We start from the raw sequence: 13,126 nt of genomic DNA on the forward strand, positions 1-13,126 counted from the left end.
ATTTAGACCACAGACCCATGATGAGCAGGGTGAAGATGTGTTCCTAAAGCACGCTCCAAGACCTCAAGCAAATACACAGAAATCTAGTGACAGATTAATTTACCTGCAATATCGTTTCAAAATTGAAAGTCAGTCCATTCCATAAAGTGAACTCTCCACTAGATGCACCAGTGACTAAGCGTCTCCCCTCAGGAGTCCACTGCAAAAGAAAAATTTAACTAAACTGTGCAAATATAACATTCAAATATTTCTTCACAATCCTCCAAATAAATCATAAGCTTCTTCCAGAAAATCTGCAGAATTGGAATTTACTAAATGACTTTCTAGAGGATGCAAGATAGACAAAAATGCAGAACTGTTCAAGAGGGCTTTTGCCTTTCTTTTGTAACAACAGGACAAGGCCCACTGTAAAAGCAATGAAAAAAAAAATCTAGTCATAAGAGAAGAAACAGCTTATTGGCACCAATACATTTCTAGCACACAATATCCATACTAAACGATACTGCTGACATAATGGAAAAGTTGTTAGAAGATGCTACAAGAGTCAAACAGCACAGAGACTGAATTGTCTTTTTTTCTGAGAGTCAAGGTAATTAGCCCCTCCAAATGAAAAAAGTAGGAAGTGCAACTCAAACTGTGAGAGTAAGAATTATTTTGTACTCAGACCTTACCACTTAATCTCCTAAAACCCTCCACAGAAAGACTAAACACAGAAGTAGTCCATACATTTCACATGTTAGTTTTATTTGGAAATGCTTTAACTTTTACCTTGTTTCTTTCTTCTGTTACAAATATCACTTCAAATTAAGACAATAAAACTAAGTAAATCCAACACTATACTCACCCTGACAACAAACACTGGGCATTTTACTTTATTAGTAGATGTCCGAACAAATTTTGTTGTTACAGCATTCATAGGGTTGTTCAGCATTCCAATAGGAGGAACCAACTACAAGAGAAGAAAAAAGATTTAGTAATGACATTTCTAACCAGAAACTGCAAGAAAAGCATACATTCTGAACACCCCTTTCTGGAAAAGCAAGCTTTTAATTTGCAGGGATATTATCAGAAGTCGCTAGAAGTGTTCCTAAGTCTGCATGATTTACCATCTCAAACATCCAGAACCAGCATCCTCAAGAGCAGCTTTGCAAGCTCAGTGCATTATCAGAGCTCTTATGTCCAAAAATTAAAAGCCTATTCAACTTCAGGTTTTCTTTGTGGACATGGAATCCAATAGAACAAGATAATGTAGAGTGAAGATATCCTTCATATCTTTAAGGCCTCTTGTGGACAAAAAGATAACCTCAGCTGGCAGGCAGAAAGAATCCTTCTGATTTTCTGAACAAATTTTATCCACAGAACTTCATCAGGGCGTAGAACGATTTTACTTACGTCATTATAATATCCTGCATCAGGCTGGATTGCTCGCATATCTCGCTGGTCTCTCTGCCATACTCTATTCTGGAAAGAAGAAAATAACTTCTAGTTCATACCACCACTATACTTCATTGTTAACCAACAGAAAATAAGGAACACACTGACAGCCTGTTTGGGAAATTCCAAAGCACTCCAAGGATTTTAAAATAAACTCACTTAAAAGACTTTGGTCTTGGGAAACCTGTAGAATTTGTACAGCATAAGCAAAAGATGCAAGAATGTTTAAAGTCCTAATGTCATCAGGCTAGAGCAGCTCATTTAAAATTGCAGCTTAACAACATGAAAGGAGCAGTCCTATGTAATAAACTACATTATTGTAACAGACAACTGGTACTTTGCTGCCCAGGCTAATAGGTACTCTACAACAAGCACGTTCAATCATTTCAAAAGCTTTACGTTCAGGATAAGCATTTACACCATTAGGAGCTGTATTGAGGAATGATCAACTCTAAGTGAAATCCTGCACAGTGACACGAGCTAGAAAGGAAGCCTCTGCAGCTGAAGCATAAAGATAACTGCATTCAAATGGATAAAACTTAGAAGACCAAGGGATAAAAATGCCTTCGATTAGTTAAATTTTGTGAGCTGTCAAACACAACCTTTTCAAAAGCACTTTACATGAATTAAAAATTATTTCAGCTTCGTGCTATAGACTTTACCAATTTGGATCTGTGTATGTATTAGAAACATAAGCTAAAATTCTAGGTAAAACATTTCCAGCACAGTACTACAGTTTGCTAGAATTTCTTAAGCCAAGAGTAAATTACATACAAACCACTTTTCTAATTTTTTATAGAACCATATCAAATTAAATCAGTATTATTGAAGCCAGGACTGAAATGGAATTCTGGTATATCCTAATTTTGTGTAAGCATCCAAAACATACAGATATGACTTTGTTTTAATAAACAGAAGTTTGAGGGTGCTTATTTCTGCCACAGTAAGAAAGGTCCTGAATTACTAAAATATTTTTTTTTCAATTAGTCCACTACTAATAGAATAATTTTGGGGCATTCTTAAAATATAAGGATATATTTTAAGTGTTTGGTGTTTAAACAGATCTTAGCAGATAATTTAAATTTATTAAGAAAGCCTTCCAGTTGTTAACGCCTACAAGCTATAATCATGCACTGGCCACAGCACATTGAATTAGTTTCATCATGTTTTTGCAATGTTGCTGTTGAGATTCCAGCAGCTCCTGTATTTACAGATTTGATTCTATTTCTTCTGAGGTAATATTGAGTACTTTAATACCACCCCATCAGGAAAGCTAAAAAAGCATTTTTACAGAAACATTTCCTCAACAAAACTTCATTTAAGTTGTTCTGTATCTACTAACTGTATAGAAAGGGACTTTCAGAGACCACAGTGCAAGTTGCAGTGCTATTTAGTGAAATGATGAGAAAATATTTTTATGGTGCCCTAGTTTTGGAGGGAAAATACTAAGGGTTTACTTCTCACTTCAGGAAATTTCTATTTCAAAACAGAAATAAGAACAATTAGATTATTTATAATGAGCTTTTATGTTCACTGAAAAGTCAGAATATCACACAAGACACTCAATTGCACTCCAAGCTGGAATTCCAAGACAGAATGTAAAAACTGGTGTTTACATAAACTACAAGATCAGCTGTGTATATGTCCAGTTTTATTACCAAGGACCAAACCCCTTTATATTCATACTATACCAAATTTGTAAGAATTTGCCATTTAGTTTGAAAATGCAGCAGTAGATGTCCCAGTATTCCAGTGCTCTACAGACACCGAAAGCACAATCACAAATTTCAGGAAGGAGATAAGTTTTTCAAACAAAACCAAAAAATTAACTAACCTCCAAATATTTAATTACAGAGGGATTGTAGTCTATGGTTTTTCGGTTCACAGCTTTTCTCATCCGCTTTCCATCAAAGGTAAGCTGTTGCATTGCTTGCTGCTGTGCAAAATCAGGTCTTTTGTAGAACAACTGCCGAGGCGCCTGGTGCTGGAACCTCGGCATATGGAAAAATCGAGGTGGGGAGCCAATTTCTGTGGCCATGGCTATCTTGTTTCTGAAAGACTGCAAAAAGTGAAACACTAGGTTACTACATAATAATGACAAAAATCCCACATTAATATCTCCACTAACTTAAGTTTACAAGGATAACAACTTCATAAGGCACTGCAAAGAAATATTTGCAGGTTCCTCTGAACAATTATTATTCTCCTGTGCCACATACAACTGACATTGGTCAAATACTTCGTTTTCTATCAAGAGAGATTTTGTATTGAAACAGATCACTACAAAGTTTGCATTACTATCCCTAAATTAGAAATGTGCAGAAGAATGTCCTCAGTAAAATCAGTACAAGTGCAAGAAACAGTAAGACCTTTCAACAGACTATGATATTTCAGATTCAATACACAACAGAAAACACATTAGTTACAAATTAATTTAATTATTAACAAAAAAATGTTTTAAAGGGCTGCCTCAAAATCTTATTCTAGGACCTGAAAATGAAATTACATTTCCTTTACATAATTTATAGTAAATATACCACAGATCACATTCGACCTGTAGGTGTACATTGAATTCCATTATCACAAAATAAATGGATTACTTATTTAACAAGGTTTGATAAGTGTAACGGAATATCACTTCCTCCCAACAAGACCCACTGAGAATGTTAAGAAAATGTGAGGGATAAGGAAAAAAATGTCAATATTCAGATTTTTTCTGACAGAAGGAAATGAGTCTAAAAACTGATGTATCAGTCTAAAGTCCCTAAATGACATCACAGCAATCTCTTCACAGATGAAAACTACAATATACACTGTCTTTAAAGTATATACTAACTTCAGACTAAGCAGTGACATACTCTGAACCAGTGAAAGCTCAAACTTAATTTTCAACTTGTATTTCCCCCCAATCCCAAACTTACAGTTTGAAAAAAAATTTAAGCCAAAATAAACTAACACTGTTATCAAGGGAGTGCAAAAAAGCTGAGAAATGTTCCTCTGCATGAAGGCTAGTGTCTTCACAGAGTCAAAGCGCATTTAATAAAAATAATAGAAATGAAACTAGTAGGTTTGGGGTTTTTTTAAGTTGAAATAATCTGTTAGTAAATTCATGAATATACTTTCCTATTTAGTTAAAATACTCATATTCTCAACTTGGAAGAGTTAGAAAGTTGTTTCAACTGCCAGTCTTAAAATTTTATCTTGCTTATTTGATCTCAATAACTGAAAAATGTTTCCACTTTATAAACAGCAAAATAAAGCTAAAATAGAAATGCTAGACATAAAAGAGGGTTTAAAAGTAGTACACAGTTTGATTCTTTTTAAGAGGTTCTTTGTAAATACAAGGAGCAAGTTGCCCTTTAACTATGAGACAGTTTGCTGGCACAGGGCAGGGATTAACCTTCACAGGCTTTGCAAACTTAGAATTCACACACTCCTGCCTACTGCTACTGAAAGTGTGTCAGGCCAGCTATAAAACAAGCCATCTATGACACCTGGCTGTTAGCTACACAAACAATTCTAATGTGCAAGGGGAAAAACCAAAAAGCCATTACAACTATTCTCCACTCAAGACAAACAAGTCCAAACTAAAGCAGCATGTTTCCTTAAATGAGGTAAGGAAATTTAAGACCTTTGGCAGGAGTAGCAGCTTTTATTAGACTAACTTGTGTAACTGGAAAGAGATACCAGCTTTCAAATAAACAAACCTTCATCTTGTGGCTGAAAGGCTCATTTGCCCAAAAGCTGCCCAATACCCTGTGGGGTCTAATAAGACACCACGTCTACCTCCAAATACTGCCACATTGTAACACCACTATAACAACACAATTACTATATTAAGCTCGCCTGAAACAAGAAAAAGGTATCAACACTTTCTCATGGAGGAACTATGTCAAGTACCCCTAACACTATCTCAGATTCTCTTACAACTTCTCAGAAGGTATTGAACTGTTGTACAGAAAGTTTCAAAATCTCAAAAGTAAAATTAAAAAGGACAGTAGTGCTTTTATATCAAAAAAGAGAAAGCAGCTTCTTCAAACAAGCAAAACAAGCTGGTATTAAAGATGCAAGTCCATTAATAAAGTCTTTTTAATGTAATTTTAAAGCTTATTCATTACTCAGGAAGAAAAAAAAAAAAAGAGAAAATTTCCAGTACTAATCTCTCTCAAGTCTAAAGATACACACTCCTATACCAAGCAGTGCTTTAAGCCAGAGGGAAAGATATTTTTTCAAAGTCACACATCTGTACTCTTATAGGCAATGCAAAAATAAATTTCAAGAATCAAGACCAAGAATGCAGACAAAGATATATGCTGGGGCTTCCAAAAACACTTTTATCAAATGTATTTGCAAGAAAACATTACATAAAAATGTCTTTTTAGAGAAATGCTCCAAAGCAACAAGTTAATTAACCATTTATTCTCATCTTTCATAAAATCTCCTGAAGGTTTTTCAATTACCAACATAGGTAAATAAAGCATTAGCTATGATATGGATCAATTTAGATTGCACATACCTAAAACTATCACAAGCAACATCTAGCTTACATTAGCATAAACAACATCCACTTAACATGCAATCAACATCAGCAAAAACTACTACTTAAAAGGTGACCAAAGGCATAAACATGTTAAATGCCCCTCTTCATGCCTACAAACCCTTCTGAGTTCACGATTATGACAAGGCAATATGTGACATCACAGCTACAACACCACGACAAGGGAGATGACACAGGATTAGGAAAATGAAAGGTTTGTTCTGTTTATGTTCTAAGCAGTTTCTCCAACATCCCAGATCACTGCCTCAATCGCAAAAAGCCTCCAACCTACAGTTACAAACTTTGCCAAAAGATTTGTTTACCCAGCTGCTCATGATTTTTTTCTAACAATGGCTCAAATATCATGCTTTTATCCACATAATATCCTTATGCCCAAGTCATGTTTGCCTTTGTCATATATATATGAACAGATATATAAAAAGTGTGTGCACATGCACATAGAAGTGTGTATATACACACAGAGTGAAGTTTTCAAACAAAGAACCTTTAGAAATGAAGGGGGGGTTGACACAGATTCAGTTATCAGATGAAACTGGAGCATTTATTTCCAAAGACCTCTACTTCAGTCAGACAAATATACCCATTTAAGTTATTAGTATCGTACTTTGTCTTCTGTTGGGACAAACCAATGCTTCAACAAGCTCTCCTTTAGATCTTTTATGTCAGCTAAAACAGTGTCTGAATTCAGTGCGTCTACAGCTAAAGCTCCTGTCGTATTGGGAGCATGAGTAGAGACATACAAACAAATATTGGAGGACAACGTGTAATCCAGAGTAGTAACATCCAATTTCCTATTTTAATCAAAGTACCAAACTTTGTTTTTATTTTAGAGTCCATCAACAAGAGTTTAAAAGGAAGAACGTACAGAATTAGAAACAGCAGCAAGATTTTTCCAACATGAAGCATAGGTCAGCTCTTATGTTATTGTTTCTGGATAGAAATGTTACTAATTAATTGCTATTCTCTTCATTATACTTTTACCACAATTTGAACTGTGAATTTTTGTATGCCATTCTTTCATGCATCCTTATTGTTTGCAACAGAAACACGACTTTTCAGAGTGCTGACTGTCAGTTTTCCCCTTTCTGTCCCCACAAAAAGCCTTTCAAAGCTGACTAGCTTTCACACATTTGGGGGCTTAATGTATTTGGGGATATAGAGAGAATATATAATGAATTCACTGAGCAAAGATAGGGCCATCCAGAAACACTGGAAGATAAGTAACTGGACCTACTTTTCAGCTAAGATGACAAAAGAAAGCCTGAAAAATGCAGTCAAATTGGAGAATAAGTGAAGGCACATCTGACATGAAACTGAAGGCAGGATTAGGACCAGATGGACAAAAAAACCCCAAAGACAAGTTAGAAGAAACACAGTAAGAGTAGGAGTAACAACAGAAGCAACAACACTGAGGAGCAAGCTCAGTCAAGAAAGAGAGTTAATGAGAAACCTGACAAATAGACACAGGTTTAAGAAGGGGGGGGGGGGGGGGGAAGAGAGAGAGAGAAATTAAAAAAAAAAAATAGTTGAGAGAATTGGGTAGAAGAAACTGCACAACAGAACTCAAGGAGCTTGTGATAGCACCGGAGATGTCCATTGCTGTTCATTAACTGTCAACAAATACACTTGCAACAGAGCCTTTTATTAATTCCTAACAGTGCCACAAGGATGGCAGGTTTACTAATGCTATTGAGTAATCACAGGGATATGGCTACAGAACAGTTAAAAATGAAAGAAAACTGAGGATGACCTTATACCCAGGACAGCATGGTGTCACAAGATAGATGGATTTACAGTTTGTTTGCTTTTTAAAACAAGTGAAGAGTCACATACAGTACTAGCCCATTACAGAAAATGTAACACTTTAGTTCATGTACCAAATAAGGCTACAAAGATAACATTAGCATTTAATTTAGTAACATTGTTACTTTATCATTTTATTGCATACAACTGTTTCTTTAATATCAAAATGAATCTTGCAGTATGTTTTGAAAATTGACAGATTTGGACTTTGCTGCCCAAAATCATGCAACCAAAGCAATTCACCGCATAAGTTCACTAAATCAAAATAAACCAAATTAGGCTACTCAAATGAAAACACCAACGCATCCTTCTATACTGGTTTAATATTTATAACTGGTTTAAAGCTTGGAGAAAGAGAGTCACGGCTTACATTAAATCTCTCACTTCTTACAGACAGTTCAATACTAAAAGAAAAAAAAATCTGATTTATGTATAATCTTGACAAAATGTATATGATTTACCCAAAATGAAAGATCATCATTATTGAAGTGCAATAACTGGTAACTAAAACATGCTTGCCTATTTAATAGTTATTTTTCACTGAAGTGAAAGCAACTTGGGTGCAACACCATAATAACCTGAACACGTCAAAAGAAAAGTATGTTTCCAAATGGTAGAACAGAAGGCTATTCTCCTGGGGAGTGCGAGCAGCCAGTTACTTTGCAAACTCTACACTGCTCGCTACAACAGAACATGCTGCAACTTAAAAGACGTTCCCCTGAAATGGCTAAAGCAGCAAAGGAAAACAAGTGTTAAAAATTTCCTGAGTGTATCTGTACACTACTTCTTTAAATGCTTATTAGACAGTTAAACAAAGTACATGTAGGCTTTAAAGCAAGCACTTTTACAGTGTAACAGAAACAGTGAAAATTAATAGCAATTATTTGCATTGCAATAGCACACAGGAGTCCAAAACATGGTTCAGGACATTCAGTGAAAAAACAAACAAAAAACCAACCAACAACCCACTATTAGAGAAAAAACACCTCAGCTTTCTGAGGCAGAAGTATAAGGTAAGAACACCACAATGCAAAGTTAGCATAACAAGTTTATTGTTCAATACATCAGTAGTAAATACCATCTTTCTTTGATTAGACAAGTGCCTTTACATCTACAAGGTATAGAGATACCACTTAATTTCCTTTTAGTAAGATTTCTCTACATTCAAAAATCCTACTGTAAATAGTCATCTCCGAAAAAATGCACCTCTGCATTTTTTAATTTGTGTATTTAAGAAATCTGCAAGCACATCTGAATAAATGCACCTGTTCTGAAAAAAAAAACAATCAAACCAAATACAATTTAATGTTATTCTTACAGAGTATCAACACTAGTTATGAAAGGTAATGGTTGTATTAAGCAGGAATATAAAATTAGTTAGAAAAATACATTCCCATCGTCAAAGCCACATTGTGACCCATCTTGACTCTGAACTGCATTAACAGAATGACACTTTTTGTCAAAACAGCATATACTCCAATGATAAGGAAAGTTTTCATTGGACAATGAGATGCAACAATAAAGTGCAAAGTTGCCCAACTTACCCCTGTGGTGATGAAATAATACATTTTTGTGAAAAGCAGATTAACCCCCACCTTATAACAGTAGAAAAAGTTGTGTAAGGTTCTTGCCCTTTGAGTATTTAAAAATATTATTCCCACTTTTGAATTACAGAAGGCACAGCAATAGCATGTAGTTTTCTCCATTTTTATATGCAGACCTCCAAAAATTTTCTAGAACATGTGAGTATAGTAAGTTTAAACCTAAGAAAAATAAGTCCATTCTTAAAAATCTAAGAACAGACTCCTGGATTATCCACAGGTGCTGGAGGTCCACGACACAACAAGTGACAAAACTCAAGACAAAAATACTGACCTATATCATAAAAGACTGCTATTAAGCAACAGTACTGCTCTTTGCAGCAAGCAGATTTCCCCAGGGCCCTATTGCTGTACTCCCAATATACATTAACATCTGTTCTCTATTGCATTCTACTTGTGAACAAAACTTTCCTAGAAATGGGTTTTAAATTCTGACCATGCAAAGTGGGGGCAAAAGGACTGGGCATCCTTCCTCATTCCAGTCATTCTATTCCAACAGAAAATGTAAAAAATAATAGTAACATAAAAATAGTAATAAAAAAATTAAAAATAAAATAAAAATTTTTTAAGAAAAATAAAAAATAAAAATTAACAATTAAAAATAAAATAAAAATAAAATCTCCTACATCTTCATAAAAAAAACCACAGAAACAGATACTTAAATTAATCATTGGCTAAGTAAAAGTAAACTACTCTGCCCAAAAGGTTCAATGACCTGTTCTTATTTGAAGACACTCCAAACATTTTTGTTTCATACATAGCCCAGTATCTACTACACTGGCACAATCAAGGACCTAAAAATGCAGAAGTATATTTTTCCCCTTTAACTTCAGTTCTGTACTTTCATCATGCCCAGTTTCACCATGAAGTTAAAATTTTTGGATCTTTAAGACAAGCTAAACACATACGCACACATGATATGGAGTCTGAAAGGACAGAACACGTAACATTTCTAGCGTACCTATCAAGAAAATCATTTGTCACTATACAGCGAGCAAGACCTGGCAAAATACAATTATTTTGATACAGTTTTTGATTCAAAAGGTTTATTCTCTGCAGGAAGAGAAGCAGTGCTGACACTTAATTGACAAAAGCCCTACACCTTTGAAGTTTCACATAGAAGCACACTATGCCCAAGAAACTCTGAAATAGTAGAGAAAGCATACAGGCAAATGAAGACATCTAAAAGCACAAGAGAGAATGGGCTATCAGGAAAAAAAACTTCTAACAGCCAGTCTGAAAGTCTCAGATTACAGAGCCTGGCGGACAACCTTAAACAGTGAGTCTGCTTAGCTGCATGTAAGTTACATGTACATTTAACACTTCCTTCAAATTTTGGATTTCTAGGGCTAAACAAATACCTAACAATTAAACCAATCTCAAATATTCCTCATTTTATGCTCAAACTAAACCCTTGACTCATTCCAAAGCAGTCATATTTTCAGAAGACGGGTGCTTACGTACATCATAAAAAAGTCACAATACTTTAGTTCACAGGACTCAAAGACAGGTGCTGCTTTACCACATTGGCGACAGTAGAGAAAACCGCTTTCACAAGTAAAACAGCCTAGAATTATTCCCCTTCTGCACCTCAGAAAAGCAACTTATATGGCAAGTTTCTTGAGGCGTGCTTCAAAACAAACATGGAAGCAACCAATTGCAGTAAGAGTACATTTGGCAGACTGCATCTAAACCTCAGAAGATGCACAGGATTTGGTCTGCTGCCATGATTTCACTATTACTGACTTGATAGTTTTGCTTTAAGTTAAAGTTTACTCACAATATTTTTATGATTTTTTTAATAATAAAACAATATTCTTCCTCCCTCTAAACCACGAATACATTCCTTTGACTCCTGCTTAGCATTTGTCAAGACCTGCATTTAGATTATAACCCAGACTGTCTTTTACTACTGTGAGTCACTACGATAACAGTAATTCATCTTAACTGGCTGAAATACATCCAGCTTGGTTTTCATGCTGAAGTGATTACTGATGCTGCCTTACCTTGCTGCTACCATTTTGTCAGGAAACAAAACTTTAGGACTAACTTTTAAATCACATAACATAGCATGACAAATACTAAAAAACAACAATGGAAAAGTAGTTTAAAAGCAAAAATGGCCTCTCATCCTTGCTAATCCTAAATATCAAGACATTTTTCAGCTGGTTATTACATCAAGGCCTGTTGAACTAACACTGATCTTGGCGGAAAAAAAAATCACAGCTGAATCTGGTTGGGTTGCTCCTCCCAGTCTCACCCAATATACAGTTCACCTCATTTATAAGGAGAACATATTGTTGGTCCATATTCAACTTGGCATTCACTGTAACTCTTGGGTCCCCTTCAGTGAGACTGCTATTCAGGCAGTCACTTCACAGCTTGTACAAATCCATGAGGCTATGGCCGCACATGGAGAACTCTGCATGTCTCCTTGCTGATCTTCAGAATGCTTCTGCTGACCCATTCCTCAAGCGTATCCAGGTCCCTTTTGACTCAAGTCCTACTGTTTAGGTACATAACTCCCAAATCACCAGATTATCATCATCCTTCCACCTCAGCTCACATATGATTGAACTGGAACTTTACTGGATTCTAGAGACAAATTATTGTTTAGGTACCATATGGAAGAAATGCAGACATTTTGCTTTCATTTGTCTATACTTGGCTCCTGGCAGGAGATAAGTCCTTAGAAGACTCAACCCCTCATTTGTATAAAACACACAAACAACAGGGGGGATGTGGAGAAAGAGTAGCAAGAAATCCTACAAAAAAAGTCTTCAGAGAGCTTTATGACCAGTGGAAGGGAAAAGGACTAGAAGGACTATAGTAGTTTGCAGGACAAACCTTAAAATAGGGAAACACACCAACCAGTATCTTTGTTTCAGAAATAACCTACTGAAATTCTGACAATAAAGAGAACAAAGTCCATACAATCTAACAACAGTTTGATTCTCTTCACACTATGAAACAGAAACATACTTTTTAATATATTAAACAAAGTTGAGTATCTAAGTCCCTACAAGTTGCAAACTCAATGCTGACAAGAAGGTATCAAGGCCTTTTTAGTAAGACTTGGAAATTAGTAAGAGTTGTAACTTGTTATAAAGATTCATCTTTCATAATCTTTATCAACTGAATGCTTAACATACATATTCAGAACTTTTGCAACTTTTATGTAAAAGCAAATGTTGAAATTATCAAAAGAGAAGAGTTAAGAAAATCTCTTTGTGACCCAAAGAATGCCTGCACCCATGGTCCCGTCCCCCCCCTCTTTTTTAAGTGTTCCTTAGTATTACTCAGACCAGTCTTCTGACAAAGCAACACTTTTTGCCATACCAGTTTCTGGGCCAAATAAAGGTACAAGAATAGTGTCTTAAGTTTCCATGACCAAGAAGCTGAAGTCCAGGAGGAGGAGCAGGAGGAAGGGAAATAGTGCTATCATGTGAAAAAAAAATATGCCTTTATATGGTGAGAAGTACAAGAAGGTAAAAAACTCCACAAACCAAAAAGCAATGTTTTTCAGTAGTTATTAGCCATATTTCAAAGATTTTTTCTACTTATCTCTCCAAAAAGAGATTTTATACTTCAGTAGAACACTTCAAGACAAAAGAACTTATTTTTATTTAAATGCATATTTTAATGGTAAAAGCCCTTCACCACCCATGTCTATACCCTAACTCACACCCAGAAGCAGAGGCTTTGTGTGTCAGAGCCCCCATCTTCTGGA

At 35.4% G+C, this 13,126-nt stretch overlaps 1 protein-coding gene across 10 annotated transcripts in view; it reads right to left on the reverse strand.

Moving 5' to 3' along the window:
• Positions 1-13,126, reverse strand: part of WDR33 (WD repeat domain 33) — a 70,616-nt gene that overhangs the window by 49,755 nt on the left and 7,735 nt on the right. For all 10 annotated transcript variants that reach the window (XR_007506248.1, XM_049801906.1, XM_049801905.1 and 7 more), the window contains exons 2-5: positions 3,269-3,493; positions 1,393-1,461; positions 845-949; positions 104-199 (exon numbers count right to left, since the gene is read on the reverse strand). Coding sequence is in view for 9 of the 10 variants with exons in the window: in XM_049801906.1 (XP_049657863.1) it covers positions 104-199; positions 845-949; positions 1,393-1,461; positions 3,269-3,472 (474 nt within the window). In the remaining variant the exon portion in view is untranslated. The remainder of the gene's footprint in view (positions 1-103; positions 200-844; positions 950-1,392; positions 1,462-3,268; positions 3,494-13,126) is intronic.

The sequence above is a fragment of the Accipiter gentilis genome, chromosome 6, assembly GCF_929443795.1.
Source record: "Accipiter gentilis chromosome 6, bAccGen1.1, whole genome shotgun sequence".
Classification (NCBI taxonomy): domain Eukaryota; kingdom Metazoa; phylum Chordata; class Aves; order Accipitriformes; family Accipitridae; genus Astur; species Astur gentilis.